The sequence below is a fragment of the Oncorhynchus mykiss genome, chromosome 2, assembly GCF_057628025.1.
Source record: "Oncorhynchus mykiss isolate SJ-2025 chromosome 2, ASM5762802v1, whole genome shotgun sequence".
NCBI lineage: Eukaryota > Metazoa > Chordata > Actinopteri > Salmoniformes > Salmonidae > Oncorhynchus > Oncorhynchus mykiss.
The window spans coordinates 70,678,223-70,698,487 of NC_143023.1; the positions used below are offsets into that span (position 1 = coordinate 70,678,223).

Sequence of the window (20,265 nt, forward strand, 5' to 3'; positions counted from 1 at the left end):
GTACAACTGCTTTGTAGAAGGAAGGCAAGGTTTCGAGGAATTACATAACATGTGACTGTCAGCCCATTCTGAGTCATCTTATCCAGTCATCCAATGGAACTCTAATTGTTCATACACTTATCATTGATCCAGTACTTATTAACATACATCATTGACCATGATGGTGCTGGCCACACACAACGCAGAACAACAGTTATGATAGGAACTACTGTATTTCTTATGTTATCTCTCCTTCTTTGTCTTTTTTGACAGAGATTAAACAATGTGATTGGCGCAAATCTATGGTACAATGTCACAGTGAATCATATTTCCCCCTCAGTTATACAGACTGATTTGCAAGAATACACGTTTTGTTTCTTTATCTTTATTGTAGTACTTGTGCAAAGCAGTAGAAGGTACAGTAAATGTATATAATGAACTTGCCATAGTGGTACATTTTCAAATGACTTGACCCTTGCTATTTACAAGGGAAGAATTTATACGGTACATATTTTCTTATTTTAGTGTATATCTGCATAGCTATCTTTATAGGTAAGCCAGGCTAAACGTTTGCACTCACAAAATAGAGTAGTTGGGATCCTTTCACAGCATATACAAATTGGACATTCAGTTCAATTATCCATAAGATTACAATATTCATAATCAACAATATTCAGTGTAATGTAGAGGAGCTCCTTCTTCCCTCATGTTTTGATAATCAATCACATGTTATTTGATCTCTGTATTGAATGGCAAAACATGAAATACAGCAAGGATATAGTCAGAAAACTGTATGTGACACTGTCAATTACAATTCCATTTGAATACATTTGGATCAATTCTTATTTTATTATCTCAAACTAATAATATAGCATGAAAGTGAGGTGTAATGTACATACAAATATACACAACATATACCTGAAAATGGAATGTAGTTGATCACACAATAATGATATAGCAGGTGTTGAGAAAACAGGAGTGAGATGTGTTTCAACAAGGAAAGAGACAACTTTCTTATTAAGAAAAATACATATTCCATTTAAGGAAAACATTTAAAACGTTATCCTTAAAAATGCAACTGGTCAGGAAAGTGCCACTCATCTCGCTCCCAGGCTAATAGCGTATGAGCATAGGGAAGAAGTGTCTGGTGAATGAGATTGAAGTGCCACTGACATTGTAGCCTACGCAACAATGTCATTTCAAAGTGAAGGCTCATATTTGTTTCAATATTATATTAACCAGATTAAATAAACATGTTGACATAAAACAAATAGAATGATGAAATACAGAATAGAAATTCATATTAAAACAGCACTAATTATCACAGTTTGGTTATGAATTTTTCACCAAAAAAAAGTAAAGTAAATATTTCCAGTCCCCAAACACATTCTAAATATATCATTATACATATTAAAGACCTCTACATGAGGATTTTTTTACAACTTATTTACAGTTCTTCTCACAACTACATGTGCAACTGTTTACTCCAGCTGAATAGCACAGTAAGCATCTCTATTGTTTGTCTGTTTGAGTTAAAGCTGAGAGCGTTCCTGTTTGCCATTTCCTTACTTATCCAATGTACTATCTGTGATATATTCAATCAATCAAATGTATTTATAAAGCCCTTCTTACATCAGCTAATGTCACCAGGTGCTGTACAGAAACCCTGCCTAAAACCCCAAACAGCAAGCAATGCAGGTGTAGAAGGACCTGCATTTTCATAATGAATATATCTGTTTGAATACCAAAACCATTTCAATGACCTATTCAGAGCTGATACTCTTACTCTACACAATCCCCATCTATTGTAAGTACAAAGTAGGGTAGTGAGGTCACCATTACTACACTCTTAGAACAAAAGGTGCTATCTAGAACCTTAAAAGGGGTTTTCAGCTGTCCGCATAGGAGAACCCTTTGAAGAACACTTTTTTCAAAGAGTACACTGTGTTTCATGTCACATTTATCAGATTATATTTACAGTACTGCAGGTGGGGAATGCTGTTAGCCAGAGACGCACCCATCTAATTGGTGGCTCCAAATATTTCCATATGCAAGTCATCTTAGAGGAATTACTTTTGATAAAGAATGAAGGAAAACTGAAATGTATTGGATGGATGCAAAAAAACTAACAATCAATTGAAACTGAGAGTTTAGTTATTTGACGTATGTTTTGAACCTTGCTCTTATGTCACAGAAAATGTACTATTGCCGTTGGGTCACAGATAAGAGATTACTGGGTTTTCAATAAGCAAGGATTTTTAAGGCTCATTGAGACTTCTGATCTTTTGAGCTACGCCAGAACATTTCCAAACAGGAATGGACTTCCTGGGAATGTAACTTACACCTCCGTTCAGAATGAAGATTTTTATCCCTGTCTTAATCTTCCTGATGTTCTTTGAAGAAAAGACAGGCCAAGAACAATCTTGACCCTGTGAGCGTGTGTTATAAAGGAGCGTAGTATTGTGCAAACACTGAGCAGCGATGCATGGGGCACCAAACCAGATATTCATGGTTTCACTTTGGTCCATGCGATACCAACTATAGCGAGCGTTTCATTCCCAAAGCACAGGTTCGCTATTAAAGCATGGTCCTACACCCTGATTGCCTGTCTGCATTATTTTCAATTAAGCGCTGTTAATCCATTCATCCTCCACCTCCTTGTTACAGTATGTGGTCCCTCGCTTAGACCCCCAAGCTCCGTTTCTGCTCAAAGTATGCATCAAACCTGGCCATGGCATACTCCTGTGGACAGACAAAGGAAATAAAAATATTGGAACATTTGCACAGAATGGATTTCAGACAATGGATAAAGAGAGAGAGAGAAAAGGAATCAAAATGAAAATCCGCCTCGCACAGTATGTGTGTCAGTTATATATATTTCAGCAAAGAAAGGAAATATAACAGAGATAATCTTTACCAGGTTGACCATGGAAAATATTTGTGTATAGTTCAGAGTAGTCTATGACACCAAACATAGCAAGGAACACACTGACAGTGCTTTCTGATTGTCTGGGTATAAATTGTATGCTTCCATGTCCTGTCTTATGCAACATGCACTTCTGATTTATTTTGTTTGAGGGAGAATGGCTGTGTTTTTTTATATCACACATATAAATGTGTAAAACAAAGGCATGGCAACCAGATAATGGACACTCACCATGTATCCAAACTCAATGGTGGAGATTCTCGCCTGGATCATCGACCACAGACCCCAGAAGAAGTGCGAAGCCAGAGCAAACCTGTGTAATTACCAACAGACAAATGTTTCAATAAAACAGTGGACGAGCACAATGGCAGTATGGTCCATTAAACATACATATGGGTGAACTGAGAAAACCTTTGGTCCATAGCAACTGCCACATGGAAATGTGCTATTTCATCACTACTGGACTGATTGCAGAGTTTTATTTCCCAGGGAGCATTTTACAGTAACCAAGAGGCCCAGTCTGAGGGGTTCATTATTATTAGGATTTACTGCTGCTCTCTCAACAGGAGGCCATTCTAAGTACTAAACCACAGGTGTCCTCAGAGTTGTAAAAAAAAACAGTAAGTCAACTTGTCCTCATGTGTCATGATGACTCATATGGTGTGTCAGAGACACGTGAGAAATTTCACCCCTCATTCACATTCCAGCAAAAAGCCTTGGCCACTTCAACGTGGTGCTCACCTGTTGGCTTCCACAAACAGCTCCTCTTTGAGTTTCATCTGGTCTTCAGCACTCTGATTCTCAAATCCCTGCTCAGTCTCTGACAGGTAGCTTCCAATGAAATGTAGCTGAAAAGAGGAACATCACAATGTTATTGGCTGTCTTTTGCCTAGAGAGCCACTCATTCAGATTCAGAGGACAAAAAGTCTTACTTACTCACCTGTTGGGCTTTAGTGGGATAATTATTTGAGTTGACATGGAAAAATGGGAACTTGTCATTTGTATAGTCATACATCCATTCACAGAAGTGGTTTCCTATGTCAAATCCCCTGAAAACACAAAATATGGAGAGAAAAAACATTAACAATGATATCACATTTGCCAGGTCAGCAGTCCTGTCAGTTACACCTGATATTTGATAAGCGTATTTTCAATGTTGCAGAACTGAACATTCTTGCAATGTACATTGCATTGCCACATGGATTGAGGATTATGATTGTTTGGGCTCTTTTCCTTGTATACCCAAATGAAAACTAGGGCTGCAGTAAACTGTTACCATAGCAAAGGAAGAGAAATATGAGATGATTTCTCACAAAGGGAACGAAAATGGGTAGCTCTTTGTGAAGGGAATCACAGTTGCTGCTGTGGAAACCAGACAAGAGGAACAACTTGGAGGATAAACTCTTTCCCAACATTTCTCTACCCCTGGCTGCGGCATTATGGGTTAGTGCTGAAAACCTGTTCAGTTCAAACCCTTTCAAGCAAACCACACCTGCTGCTAAGGAAACCAACTGAGAAGAAAACAGTGGGAAAACAAACAAGATGTGAGTTTGACATGGGCCTCCTAGGACTGTTCTCATTGTGTACAGAAGTCCATGTGACATAACCATTTTTTTTGGTATGAACACAGCTTGTGACGGCCCTGAATTTTTCTGAACCGTCTCAGTGCTTCTCCTTCCAATAGGGCGCTTCCCCTTCAATTCCCATTTAAATAGTGCTTCTCCTTCCAATAGGGCGCTTTTCCTTTAATTCCCAATTAAATAGTGCTTCTCCTTCCAATAGGACGCTTTCCCTTTAATTCCCAATTAAATAGCCAGCATCAGCTGCGCAAAAGTGGGGTTGTGATGGAGACGGTGTGAATGAGGATGTGGTCAACCCTCAGTTCCAAAGCATCTCTATTCCGTGTGTTTTGTAGCCTAATAGAGTTTTACCCAGGATCGGATCCACTCTTGCGTCCGTGAACTACACAGCTCAGCGAATTGGATTGTCTGACTGACCGACTACTACAACCTTTTTGTATACGGTATTTCATTTGATGTGATGTATACTGTGATGATTTATGTAGTTCGTTGTAGTTGAGGACTTAGTAAGAGTTGATACCTTTAAAGATCTGTGGTAAAATAATTGTTATATTGATTGTATGGTTAATACTGGGTTTATGCTACACTTGAATGAACTGACAAACATTACGTGACAAAGGTCACTTGAGTTCCCTGAACTCCTTTACCGGGCTGGACTCTTTTTTTAGGCCCGAGGTACAGGACATTTCTGGAGGAACCAGAACTCATTGTGTTATTTTTTTTTAAATCTCTGAAACTGGAAACACTTATCTCCCTCACTAGCTTTAAGCACCAACTGTCAGAGCAGATTACTGCACCTGTACATAGCCCACCTATAATTTAGCCCAAACAACTACCTCTTTCCCTACTGTATTTATTTTATTTATTTATTTTGCTCCTTTGCACCCCATTATTTTTATTTCTACTTTGCACATTCTTCCACTGCAAATCTACCATTCCAGTGTTTTACTTGCTATATTGTATTTACTTTGCCACCATGGCCTTTGTTTGCCTTTACCTCCCTTATCTCACCTCATTTGCTCACATCATATTATTGTATTACTGTATTATTGACTGTATGTTTGTTTTACTCCATGTGTAACTCTGTCGTTGTATGTGTCAAACTGCTTTGCTTTATCTTGGCCAGGTTGCAATTGTAAATGAGAACTTGTTCTCAACTTGCCTACCTGGTTAAATAAAGGTGAAATTAAAACAATTTGTGTAATCATTTGTTGGTAATACAACCCACGCAAAATAATAGTTGTTTTGAAGTTATTTCCAATGTTTTTAAGGGTTTATGAAAAGTTTATTTCCATCCTGACTTTTACATAAGTCCTTTTGTATTGGTGTAGCCTTGACGGACCAGATGGGACTCATTCCCTTCCAAATCAAAAGGAGAAACCAATGTTTTCTCTGGTAGGCACAACCTACCTGGCACCCCTATAAATAATAACCTCAAGTCAAAACTGTTACAAGCTTCCTAATGGTGCCCTGTTCTACCCTACCATAGAGGTTTGGGAGGGAATGAGTCCCATCTGGTCCGTCAAGGCTACACCAATACAAAGGACTTATGTAAAAGTCAGGATGGAAATATCAAAGCTTGGAGAAGGTGAAACCTGAGCCGTCTTGCGAGTGACGAGCACATGTGGTGACGTACAATGACTACGAGGGAGCCCGAGGGTCAGGACAGCGGGGCGGGGGGGGCTGTTTTGACGGAACTAACTTGGCTGTGAGCAAAGGCCAATAACCGTGAAGGTCCTTTCTGAAAAATAGGGCACTCAAGCATTCCATGTTTTACAAAGAAGGCTGTGGTACAGGAAAACATACAGTAAGATATTGTGTGGAAGTTCTGGATGGCTTGTTAGAGTCTGAAATAAAACTCAGTAACCCAGATGAAGACAGCTTGCTGCTGAAATATTGGAGATTTTAAATGAATCTCTAAAATATGTGGCTACATTCTTGTCTTAAATACAAAATACCAGGGTAAATTCCTTCCATCAATAGCTGTGTTGCAGCAGACATTACATTAGAGTTCCTATGAATATTTCATGAGGCAGAAGCTGTGAATGATAAATGTGAAGGAATATGGTTGGAGAACAGTCAGGGGAGCTTTGGGAATCCACTGTTAGATTCTGTGCATAAAGCTAGCTGGATGATTAGATTGAACAGGTTGTCTGGCTCTGCTCCACCAGCCCAGTCTGCTTGATTCCAGAGACTCAGACACACTCAGAAGGGTGAAAGAATGTCACAATGGATCGGCCATGGGGGGTATGATTTACCATCTGCCGAGACAGTGTCACCTTGGATAGACACAGCCCTCCCACATCGTACAGTGTGGTCAATGTTTACTGGCTCTTAGACACCCAAAATGTTGTACATTCACTACAATTTGTGACCAAAGTAGTTGAATCGGTTGTAAAGGAGATGATTACAGTATACACTGACTAGTGCCCTGAGCATGAACACACCTGTAGTTGTAGCTGCTGTATTCAAAGTCAATCAGCATGAGCTTCTGTCTGTCAGAGCCTTCACAACCACTGAGGAGAAGGATATTTCCTAAAGGATGAGCGAATAATTATTATACCACACACACATACACAGTGCAACACATTAGCAAGGGATTTCAAAGATTTTCTTCACTAGCTTTATACAAACTGCAATACTATGCCTAACAGAGGCCTAGCACAGTTTCACGGGGTCTCCGTAAGGTTGGAGCAAGGACAAACCCCCTCATAAACATGGGGCATAGAGAAAAATGTACAGTTTTATAGCTAATGTCATGCTATTCTACATATTTTGCCATGAGGCTGAGAGAAAATTCAGCAGCTTTAAAGCTAATTTCCTGTCATAGGGTTGGCCCCCCGGTAGGTGTGTGTGCTATGCCAGTGTACACACTCCTGTGTACACACTTCCCATCCGAAACAGATCAGAACAGTTAGTGCATATATTATGACAACATTTTGTTGGTTTTGGTCTTTGGCCAGGTTTTTTTAGGCTGTTTGTCCACACAACATTTTATCTCGAGGCAAGCCGAAAATCTACACCCCTTCGTCAGTCATTGGTCAACAGTAGGGATTCTTCAATGAGGTGTTTGTTGCCATTCAACGATAGACAACTTGTTTTCATATACAGTTTTTTCACCTGAGAAATACTTCACCAAACATCTTATTTAGATGTACAATTCTGTGACTAAGATCTCCTCTGCAAAAATGTACAAATGTATGACAGATTTCTTGAGTTATCTTAGATTCCTTCTGACTATTTTCAGGAAGTGTATACTGGCTACAGAGTCTCAATATGGACAAACAGTACTATTGTCACTTTTTCCTTGTTTTTCAAGCGACAGTCTTTTATTAAGGGAGTATGCAAGCACACTCGTTCGGTTCGCCTAGCCGGGTTCGGCGAGGTGCCAGCCAAACCGAAGCATGCAGAATCCTTCAGACCCCTTACCTTCTTGACAGTCATTGTGGCAGAAAACCACAGGGGAATGACTGGAGTCCAGCAAAGACCTACAGAGACAAACAAGCCATATTTAAGCAGGAAAAGAAGCAGGAGATATAAGTCCACTAATTTACTGTTTACCCCCAAAAACAGGATGCAAAATGCCCAAACATATTTCAACCATATTTTAATATAATTATTGGTTTATTGTTGTTGACTGGATTCTACACCAATTTAGTGGAAAACACCATATGACTAGTCCATAACTGAATTACTGCATATACATGTAATCATGTCCGTTCATGTGTGCTTAGTGTAAATACTGTTGTGTACGTTATGCAGGGACCAGGGTGGATGTGATGTGGGCCTTACTTGAGATTCTCCATCTCTTGGGGCAGGTTACAGCTCATCAGACGGGCAAACTTGAGCATGTGGGACTCCCTGGTGAAGGTGAGTCTCATCACCTGGTTCAGGTACCTGTGGATGGGGGAAAACATCAGGACAGTCAGGGTACTGTATGTATGGGAACACTGGGATACAAGCCGTTGAAGAGTTAATAGATAAGACGGATATCACTATTTTATCACAACGATGCACTTCGATGCACAGCACTCGTACAAATCACACATTATTTTTGCTGACAAGCAACCTTTCCCTTGTGATTTACCTGAAACTATCCTCAGACCACGACGAAGGACACTCTGATAAGCGAATTTCTTTAACAACTTAAATGACTTTAGTGTAAGCAAAGAAGACATTCATAAAACACATCAGAGGGGGCAATTTTTTTTGACCAAGACTGTTATTGATGTGTAGTTTTACTCTACAAATGCCATAGGAAAACATAATTTGTCTCTCTGTTATCCTCAAACCAGGTGACTAGAGAATCAACCAACAAAAGCAAACTAGCTAACCATTTTGTAAGAGGAGATATGTGTGACAGCTAATGTTTGTTTGGAGTGTTCAGTGAGGTCAAGTTAGGCAACGAGGGTTTACAGTTTCTAATAAGATACCAACTCACTTGTCAATAGTTCCAAACAGCCATTTGGGCTCCTTGTTGAAAGGCATCCTCATACCATGGAACTTGGCCATCTTCTCAGCTATTTCAGCAGATATGCTAGGCATGCTCAGCTCATCCGTATCCAATTTACGACTCTATTAACACAAAGAGGTCAAGGAAGTAAGGTCTACAAGTCTTAGCTGAATACAGGTTGTCTTCATTCCCCTCACGCTGACAGCTTTATATGCAACAATAAGCAGAAACACCATTACCAATAGACTGCTGACAGTGTTGTCATAAAGAATGGAGGGTATAACCTGTTCCAATGCCCTTAGGCCCTCTAATTTGCTCACCGTCAACCTGACAGTTTAAGATCTTATCAAAGAGGAAGATGTTTAAAGGCCACACGCTTGACCTCTGTGGATTCTTGGTCTCTGAGTACTAGTGAATAACTCAAATGTTTCATTTTTACTGCTATTCTCAAAAATGATTAATAATATACAGGCCATTTCATTAACCCTGTGTGGATCTTCATGCACCATTGACCTCAGTGAGAAGAGGAAGAAGGTAGGTCACAGGCTATACATTACCAGTCAAAAGTTTGGACACACCTACTCATTCAAGGGTTTTTCTTTATTTTTTTACTATTTTCTAAGTTGCAGAATAATAGTGAAGACATGAACACTATGAAATAACACAGATGGAATCATGTAGTAACCAAAAAAGTGTTAAACAAATCAAGACGAATCAAAACTTCTTCCCAAGTAGCCAACCTTTGCCTTGATGACAACTTTGCACACTCTTGGCATTATCTCAACCAGCTTCACCTGGAATGCTTTTCCAAGAGTCTTGAAGGAGTTCCCACATATGCAGAGCACTTGTTGGCTGCTTTTCCTTCACTCTGCGGTCCAACTCATCCCAAACCATCTCAATTGGGTTGAGGTCGGGGGATTGTGGAGGCCAGGTCATCTGATGCAGCACTCCATCAGTCTCCTTGGTCAAATAGCCCTTACACAGCCTGAAGGTGTGTTTTGGGTCATTGTCCTGTTGAAAATCCAATTATAGTCCCACTAAGCGCAAACTAGATGGGATGGCGCATGGCTACAGAATATGGTGGTAGCCATGCTGGTGAAGTGTGCCTTGAATTCTAAATAAATCACAGACAGTATCACCAGCAAAGCACCATCACACCTCATCCTTCATGCTTCACAGTAGGAACCACACATGCGGAGATCATCCGTTCACATACTCTGTCTCACAAAGACACAGCGGATGGAAACAAAAATCTCAAATTTGGACTCATCAGACCAAGGGACAGATTTCCACCGGTCTAATGTCCATTGCTTGTGTTTATTGGCCCAAGCAAGTCTCTTCTTATTGGTGTCCTTTAGTAGTGGTTTCTTTGCAGCAATTTGACAATGAAGGCCTGATTCACGCATTCTCCTATGAACAGTTGATGTTGAGATGTGTCTGTTACTTGAACTCTGAAGCATTTATTTGGGCTGCAATATCTGAGACTGGTAACGCAAATGAACTTACCCTCCACAGCAGAGATAACTCTTCCTTTCCTTTCCTGTGGCGGTCCTCATGAGAGGCAGTTTCATCATAGCGCTTGATGGTTTTTGTGACTGCACTTGAAGAAACTTTCAAAGGTCTTGAATTTTGTTTAACACTTTTTGGGGGTTACTACATGATTCCATATGTTTTATTTCATAGTTTTGATGTCTTCACTATTATTCTACACTGTAGAAAATAGTAAAAATAAATAAAAACCCTGGAATGAGTAGGTGTGTCCAAACTTTTGACCTGTTATAACACATTCATGAAATGCCTATAGATGTGTAATAAACGTTATGGATAGTCAAAGTAAATCATTACCCACTTGAGTAAATGAGGGATACAAAGTATATTGAAAGCAGGTGCTTCTACACAGGTGTGGTCACTGAGTTAATTAAACAATTAACATCCCATCATGCTTAGGGTCATGTATAAAATGCCCAGTTGCCCATTATTTTCGCTACCATGGCTAGAAGAAGAAATCTCAGTGACTCTCAAAAGAGCATAGGGGATTTACAGGGTGTGTGTGTGCGCGCGGGTTTGTGTTTATTTTATTTAGGCAGTTACCTGTACATCATACAAGCAAAACTCGTGATTCAGATAGAACATGACTATTCTGATGGTCTATACGATTTAAATTCAAACTGTCTAGCCTAGGCGTGGGTTGAATTTAGCAAGAGAACTCTCGCTATGGGAGAATGCCTGGGCAACGTGGGCGTGTATTAAATTGACCAATAATACTCTCGCTAGCACAAAATGTTAAATTACAGAACTTCAAGCTATTTTTGCCACTTTAAGTAGGGAATAGATTTAGCATGGTTCATGTATTCCCTTTTCTATCAATTAAACACACATCATTGAACAAAACACACATAGACACATGCAAAGATCCAGACACCTATACGCACGCATGCACACAAGCAAGCATGCAATCACATAGTCATTAATGATTTTTTCAATGATTATCACTCCACATAGAGTAACTTACTGGGACAAACTGCTCCAGTCTGCCCTGAGGGAAGATGCCAAAGAGTTTGGGCCCAAGCTCCCGCTCAGCCAGAATGGCAAACATCACACTCTCCAGCACCATGGCCTCAGCACCCTGCAGACACAGAGAACAGGAATTAGCATGCACACAAACAGATAGCTGAATGAGAGAAGGTTGTGGTTGTTGACTTCTCTTATTAAACCTTGTGATTGTCAGTCACTGCTGCCTTGCACAATCAACCCCGTCCTTAGAAATTATGAGGTTAAATGACTTAGTCATTGGTTAATGCTTTCATGGCAACCGGACGTGAGGACAATTAATAGGATGAGCTGGATGACTGCAGCCAAACTGTGGTCCATTGTTAGCTGAAACTGTCCGCAACTATCACCATCAGGTGGGGGTCAGTTGGACAGAAACTCATTCAATTCCATAGGATTAAATGAGGAACAGCTTAGACAGAGGAAGCTGATGATGAGCACATGACCTTGCGGCTGTCTGGAAGAGATGGGAGTATATTTTTTCCAGGGATCTAGCATTCACAATTGATAAATCAACTATACACAGATCCAGATCTTTGAGGCATGTTAACTGTAAAATGTAAAATGGCTACCTCAATTAATCAAATTACATTCCCAACTCTGTCAGTGAATTGGCAGGTATTTTTATCCGTCACGGTGGTAGGTTTAAAAGCAGATTTGGACCAGACGGGAGAATTGAGTTGCGTTCCACATGATGAGAATGATAAAACAAGGGGCCAATTGTACTGAGAGAGGCAGAGCCTGCCAACAGCATCAATCGGTAATTGTGGCTGCTTAATCGAAGAAGACACCTGGGCTTTTCTACTGGGGAGGAAAAATGGTGTCAGGAGCAATTATCTGAGGCCAGAGCTCTGATATAGCTAGCATTCAAAAGATAGGCCCACAAAAAAATGTGTTAACTTACAAATACATCTATGTTAGCACTTCTAAATACAGGGTCCTTGTTACTGTGTAGTTATTAATGAAAGTACATTAAAAAATATTACTAATAACTATTTCCAATGTTACACTGTACAGTAGTAACTCTAATAATAACCCATAGCACTGGGTGCAATCCAAATGGTGCCCTTATCTAGGTCTAGTGTAACCTGCTATGAGCTGGCAGTGACCTGTGGACTCTGACAGTTGGCCAAGGAATGTGCTAAGTGGTGCACTTCAAAGTGGCTTGGCGCTTCCTGTCGGAAACCAGATAGGAGGAAAACAGATCATAGTAGTGCATTGCTTATGACCTGTTGTATGCACTGTGGACCGACCTCATATGACTATAGACATGGGAAAAACATTATTAGTCAATAATCAATGACAACATGGGGGGTATTCTATAGTCCTCATCTAAGATATCTTTCCCTCTAGTCAAAAGAGAGATATTGTGATCATCTTTAGGGACAGTATATCCACTGTGTGGATGTCTTGCCTTGAAAGGGGTGAGACCCATCAACCATAGACAATATGCGTATATGAGACCATAATGACCCTTGGTTTGGCAGACCTAAAAATAAATAAAAAATAAGCCAAAAAACTAAGCCAAACTCTGCAAAGTATTCATATACATTGACACATTTACAGATGGGTTCTGTAGTGCTGATAAATGACAAATGCAAATCTGCTCAACATATTATCTCTGTTATCATGATCATCCTGACACACATCGTGGCCTTGCAGCCTGTATGTAGGTCTATGTGTTCAGTGCATTTCTATGTCCAGAAAGTCCCTCTAAAAGTGGGTCAGCAGCCAGCCTCAGTTTTCCAATTACTTTTATTTAACTTTCTATTACCTATTTCTATGACCTACTGGTCAACAGCAACCTAACAGGTTGTCAAATTAAACTGGCTAAGTAGCCTACTTTTCAGGTTAATAATCAGCAATGCTATCTACTGGTCTGTTGACATTGTTGTGAAATTGTTCATCATTCCATTCCGCCAACCTTCCTCATTATTGAAAAAAATAAAAAGTGAATTTTTGAATGGCTATCACTTCCTTTGTTGCAACTCAATATATGATTTGTAAATCAATTTAAAAAACTTGATTACATTTATTCTGTGAAACAGGAAGGGAAACAATGAAGTGTCCCTTTTAGCAGGATGCCATAGTCCACTGTGGCCTGTCCTAATGTTAACACTACTATCCTGAGAAATGGAAGGAAATCACACTTCCTCAAAAACACTACTGAGGTCCATGTTTCATAATGTTGACAAAATAATGTATTTGGAAAATCATGTCACTTTTCTAGCCTTAGATTTGTTTCCCTGTAGCTCTGACCTGGATATCTGTGCATGTGGATAACAAGACAGATAGCAATAATGAACTCAATCAGTAGTAGCCATGGCCATGGGTAATGAGTACCTCTATTGACTGAAAATAAGATTGATCATATTCCACCACCTTAAAAAAAATCATTGTTGACAAATGTGTGAATGAACTCCTTAGTTTCACAATTCTCTCACCTTCTGTAATATAAATGAAGCATGAATAGTTTCAATGCTAATTTGAAAGTTCTGCTAAAAACACATTAACAGTAGGTTCAATGTCACAGTACCATCCCCTGAATATCACTTCCCCTCCCTCTACCCCCTGTGTACCATGGCTACGGTCACATGACCATGGAACAGCAGCTGTGGGGATTTTCCAGTTGAAGCTCCAGTTATGAGCACTGTTCCCTCATTACTGTGCTCAAGCAGAATAAATATCAGACCACCTAGAGAAGCACAAGATTGAACCTCACTCGACTTTCTAGAGTTTTCCCCGTTAGTTAACACTATCAACGTTTCCCTTTATTGTGGAAATTGTGATCGAATCAACGCAATATTCGCCACTTTCAATGTAACATACCGAAACTAAACGAACTATGCAAGACTTAGTATGCAAGACTTAGTAGATTTTGTAGAATTCTGTTACTACCCATACTATCTACACAGACATGTGCGGCATAACCAATCAGAGCTGCAGTAGGCCTATATTCAAATAGACCATTGCCATATATGGTCCTATGACATTTACTTTGAACTGGACTATTTACAGCATGAGCGGTCCTGAGTAGATACGCTTGTTTTGGGATTAAAGAGAGGTGCATGTACCCACTTGTGCACATTTAGTTAATATCCTTTGGTACTTAGTGAGTTATTAGTCCAGTTATAGATAATTTGTAGTCAGCTATAGGGGAGTGATTGCTACATTTCTAGCCATCTTTGAAAAGCAAGTCAGTTTAAGAGCTTTTTTTTTTCTTAAAGGGGCAGTGTTGTATGTTCACACAGGCTTGAATAAGCTAAGTAGCCAATAGGCAGAGGGTAGCATAATTTGTCTGACTCTCTGTAATAATGGTTTGGGCCTACATTATGATCAAATAGCCACAGTAGCCTGCTTGGCCACTGTTAAAACTGTAACTTAAAGTGGGTACAGCCTCAGTGTTCACAGTAAACGCGCACTGGAGGTTGCACAGAATTTTCACAACGTTCAAATTTCCCCTCAGCAGATCTCAAATTTGCTCAGTGCTGAAAAAAATTTTGAGGGAACATTGGTTATGAGTGGTGTGTTTACTATTACTGGAATTAGTCATCATATAAAGGTGAGAGTCTATAGTGAAGTATGCCACGTTGTTCTCAAACTGTATTTTGAAAACCTAATTGGCAATCTTGTTGTCAATTTGAACTTGTTTCAAGACGGTATAGGGAAAAGGCCATAAACATGCAAATGAAGGCTAAGGAGTGGTGAGGTTTACAAGGGGACAGACTGGCTAGCCAAGCTAGGATTAGCCTCTATGGGATCAAACTCTATGTGACTCTCATGCAAAAGATAGTAATTGCAGATTTACGCCATGACATCATGAATATTAATGTTTACCCTCTTTTTATCTTGCTATCATCAACTGACTAACAGAGGTCACCTCAATCCAAAGAGATGACTCAACAGTGCTATTTTTTTACACCATTTTACACCATCCAGTTGGGAGAAAGGACTGGGATTGACATTTTCCAAAGTGATCACTAAGTCCATTGGCAATTACTAAAACCTTTGATGCTAAACTATACAGACTCATTTGATCACAGACTCCAGAAAATGTATACAAAAACATAGTATCGAGGCCAGAACAATGACACATGCTGTGGGGTCATTTTCACAATCAGATAGCAAATCTAACTAATAGTCTGGGTAAATCACCTTTGCCATTAGTTACTTACTTGAAAGAGATTTTCTTTGTTTGACTGTCTGGGCTCCCCCTTATTACAGGACATCTATCAATGAAAGAAAAAGCAAGAAACTAACCATGAGTACATGTATTTTCTCAAAAGACACATCATGCTACATAGCATTCTCACAAAGAGACAATGACAGAGTACAGTATAGTCCCCAAGTCTGACGGCCAAAGAGGCAATAGGAAAACTCTCAGTGCCTTTAACAACCTCCTTGTTGAGAAAGTAAAGTTGTAGAAACAGAAACAAGCTCTCGCTCTCTCTCTCTCTCTGAAAGGCATATATTATCTCCTGATCAAGGCAGCTGGCACTGACTGTATGCTTTGGCATAAAATGCAGATATTGACATTGTTGTCCTATCTATGAACTAGCACTTTTAATATTTTCTCCTCTGAGGAAACTCGGTTACTCAACGAATTTCTGAGTTATTAATTAAATGAGGTATTTGATAAGACAGCAGTGTATTTTATCTGTGCATGTGCTAGCTCCAGCTTAGCGAGCCTCCCTCTGTAGTTCAGAACAACTGAATGTATACGTGCGTCTTAGAAATCGTTTTCACATATAAACTTTACATGTCCGAACTCAGAATCAAATATTCTTCCCAAAAATAACTGTCGCTGTGGAAGAAGGTTGATTTTGATTGCCAATGTTCTGCATTTATCCGAGTGCCACCAGGTTGCCTGATTTCACGTGTCCATGTAAACAGGATTATTAGGGAAATCGTTCTTTTGCAAAGCATGTAAACGGTTTAATCGAACTATGATATTAATCTGACTATCCACAATAATCACATTATTGTGTGCATGTAACCATGTAACCACTCATACGCCGGATTGGCGCGCATTCAACAAATCTGATCTAACAAAGTGGATATTCGTCAAATCTGTCATGATTGATGTATAACAGGCCCACAATGTGGGAACTAAAGTCAGATTTGGATATTTGTCTGGTTTTGCTGCATAACATTTAGAAGTGGTCTCTTTACAGGTTTAGAAGAAGTGACTGCTAAATGCTAACTCCCTTTCGTATAAGCTGGTAGCATAGCTAGCATACATAATTTGGTGGTGGTAGTCAGTAATTTTTAACTGTAATGAAGTTGACATTAACATGTATTGGGGTTGAAATCCATACAAGCATTATACTATTCAACATAGTGTGAAATAGACATATAAACAATAGCCTAAATGTAGGCTAATTTTGCTGGGGGGCAATGAGGAGATTCGGGGCTCTTTCCCCCATGTGTTTCCATGGCATTTTCATTGTTTTGGTCAAGTTCAATTGATCTCTTTACCACATGTATTATCAATTAAAAAAACTCAAACTACTTGAGTCTATAATGTATAGATATTAATATTCCATTCTATTCGATTCTTCCAATAGTCGTGGGTGCTTTACATCTCCTGGCTTATTGTAAATGTTTAATTAATGGGTCCTCCAGTTCCAAATCGTGTATTACTTCTTACTAGAAATGTGGCATGTCTCTTTTATTTTCTATTTCATAGTGTTACTTCAATCATTTATCACTGAACTGTTTTAGAGCAGGGCAGTTGCTTTTGTCATCCCCATCCAACTTACATGAACATCCAGTTCTTTGTCAGCTTGACTGAATCTTGACCTGGATTTTCTGGTAATCTAAATTTAGTCAGGAGGTTAACTTGGGGTTGCCCTAACTAGCCTACCATCATGTGACCTATGAGTAATGTAGTGTGGACCTACTGACACATCATCAGGAATGATATCATCCTGTGTCCTTTGGCTGTAGCTCATGATGCACACTCTAAACAAAAATATATCACTGGTTGTTATCATTATCATCATGGGTGGTAGAGTAGCCTAGTGATTAGAGCGTTGGACTAATAACCAAAAGGTTGCAAGTTCAAATCCCAGAGCTGACAAGGCACAAATCTGTCGTCCTGCCCCAGAACAGGCAGTTACTGTTCCTAGGCCGTCATTGAAAATAAGAATTTGTTCTTAACTGACTTGCCTAGTTAAATAAAGGTTTTTTATTTTTGAAATAGAGCGCAACACCTTATATATTAATTGCTGTCAGGTTATACTCCTATTGATTTACACCTGGAGTTCTCCTTTGTATAACTATGGTATTTAACAACTTCCAATATGAAAATAAAAGGATAGGAGAGGTAAAAAAAAAACATTCCCCCCATATCTTCACAAGTGCATCAATTCACAAGCTGACTTCCATTACAATGTGGGTGAACTTTGTTGAGGACAATACTGAGACTTCAGGGATCGCATACTGTACCGTGTATGGTATGGTGGAATCACCTGGAAACAAGTGTGCTCAAGGCACGCTCCTTTTGGAAGGCCTACGGCAAAAAACATACGCATGTACAGCCATGGTGGTACATCACACCACAACAACAGAAACACACACACACACACACACACACACACACACACACAGCTTGAGCCACCATAGACCATGCCATCATGTGGGTATTTGCCCCAAAGGACCTTTCAAAGATGTTTGAGGAAGAAGATATATCTCCTTTCCCTTCTGTCCAACCCCAAATTCCAGCAGCAAAGCAAAGACCCCTCCAGCCTGTTCAGAACCTCTCAGGGAATACATGTACGCTATGTCTTTTCCTAAACTTTTATATTATCACATTCTATTATATTCTAAAGCATGACCAGAAAATCTGACTAAATCAAATTGTACTTTCAAGGGTCCAAGAGTGGACCTTTTCGGTAGGCTACGCATTTAGCCTAAAGAACATTGATTACATTTTCAGATTCAGAACCAGGACGTTTTTAATTAAACTGAAGAGAAAAAAGGTAAGATGTGACTGACTCACTCAACATTGAATTGTCTGTTGTCATACACACCTGTAGAATAGCTCCATACAGACGCAAGAGGACGTTGCGGGGTTCGTCACCTACACTGGTTTGGATGTCGGGTAGGGCGCAGAGGAAGAGCTTGTTGCTGAGGCCACCCCTGTCACAACGTCACAAAAAACAAATGAAGTTCATAAAAGCCTCACATTTCCCTATCTCCAGCGTGTACACATTAGACCAATCGATGTGGCAACCTAAATTACGGGTTTTATTCTAGGATAGAAAGCCCATAAATAAGAAGTGATGCTTTGAAAACAAACACACACAATACAATCCCATTTAGGCAAAGCTACCATTTTAATTTGAAATAACATTAGGTGTAACCCAGTATCAAATTATCTGCTTATTAACCCCATCATGACCATTCATTTCAATTATAGGGCGAGAAAATGTGGCCTATATGCAGTTGCAAACGCAGCAACTGTTTATCTGTGTAGTAGGCTATATGACAAATAAATAGTGATAAATAATGGTGAATGTCCTCAAAGAACATATCTACCTTATTATGCTGATTTGAAAATCCTCTTCTGTCACCGTTTTCCACGCACCGTGGAGAAAATCTTTGCACCATAAATACGCCTTGCGCTTCGTGTCCTGGTCGGGCTCATCCGGTCGGATGATTTCCTTGCATTCATCCTCAGTGTCTGGCTGGACCTCAAGTGCGTTTTCAGTGACCAACAAACCCAAGGCCATAGAAGGGGAGGATGACACCCCGTTGATAAATTTTGTCTTCATTTTGTCTTAAAATGAATACTAAATAGCGTACAGTTATGAATTAATTAGATTAAAGTAAATTTATAATTACGCAGCCTTGCGTTGAGGAAGAAAAATATACGATTTGATTTCAAGCAATGTGTCTTTAATCCCCAGCAAAACAATAACACGCGTCCGTTTTATTCAGACAGCAGAATAAACAGGTTCGTTCCGTGGCAAAGAATGAAGACTGAAGACACACACTTGCTGGTTGAGTCAGGCAATAGGCTGAAATCGAGGGGATTTGCATCTACACGTCATACTACCGCACTCATTCTCTCCCCTCATTGGTTGGCACGGGCACGTCCTTTCACGAGCAAACAAAGCCAACCCAGCACCATTTCCCATGCACAATGAAAGCCTCCTTGTAGTTATTTCGCAAATGATAGATAGCAAACCATTGTCCTCTTGCTATTGCTTTTATCCGTGAAAACAATTATTCTGTTTGCCAGAGTGGTGGGCAGACAACTGACTTTATGCCATGCTATGAATTATGCTTTTGTTATTCAAGATCTAATTCAACAAGACTTTCTATAAAACAGTTTACACCTCAATGGGAGACTTCTGGGAATTTCATATTTTCACAATGCATTTCCTACAAATGTTGTGACTATGTAATGTTTGTGCTGATCTGTGTGCACAAAAGGGTCAATTAATATGGCAAAAGCTGAGGTCAAGTCTGTGTACCCAAGGAGTAGTGTAGACTTCAAATGCTATTTGTCCCATTACCCATTCTCAAGTATCAACTCTCACTAAAAATACTACATATTATTTGAAGACACCCCCTACAGTTTACAAATAATGTAGGGCAGCCAAATCTGTTTTGCCTTCTTGCCAGGTCATCCTCGCAAAATAGGTTTTTAACCTCAATGGGTCTTACATGGCTAAATAAAGGCTAAATAAATAAAACATATCCTATATTTCAGGGAATTCACATGATCTTTGTGGGGGCAGCAATTAAGAATGGAAACTAAAGTTCCA

At 39.6% G+C, this 20,265-nt stretch overlaps 1 protein-coding gene across 4 annotated transcripts; it reads right to left on the reverse strand.

Annotated features, from left to right (window-relative positions):
* Positions 1-348: 348 nt before the first annotated feature.
* On the reverse strand, positions 349-19,520 carry LOC110495325 (choline kinase alpha). 4 transcript variants are annotated; one of them, XM_090206579.1, is made up of 13 exons: positions 19,031-19,520; positions 18,523-18,631; positions 17,939-18,002; positions 15,664-15,717; positions 11,451-11,564; positions 8,927-9,060; positions 8,278-8,382; positions 7,915-7,973; positions 6,933-7,020; positions 3,846-3,954; positions 3,647-3,753; positions 3,137-3,218; positions 349-2,721 (listed from the first exon to the last, which is right to left on the reverse strand). In XM_090206579.1, exons 4-13 carry the CDS (start codon positions 15,715-15,717, stop codon positions 2,662-2,664), a joined length of 912 nt encoding a protein of 303 aa, XP_090062705.1. In that variant the 5' UTR covers positions 17,939-18,002; positions 18,523-18,631; positions 19,031-19,520; the 3' UTR covers positions 349-2,661. The 4 variants fall into 4 exon arrangements, with proteins under 4 accessions (XP_090062705.1, XP_021426207.1, XP_036810645.1 ...); XM_021570532.3 differs by lacking the exon at positions 17,939-18,002; XM_036954750.2 differs by lacking the exons at positions 15,664-15,717; positions 17,939-18,002 and having other exon boundaries at positions 19,031-19,514.
* Between the last annotated feature and the right edge of the window lie 745 nt (positions 19,521-20,265).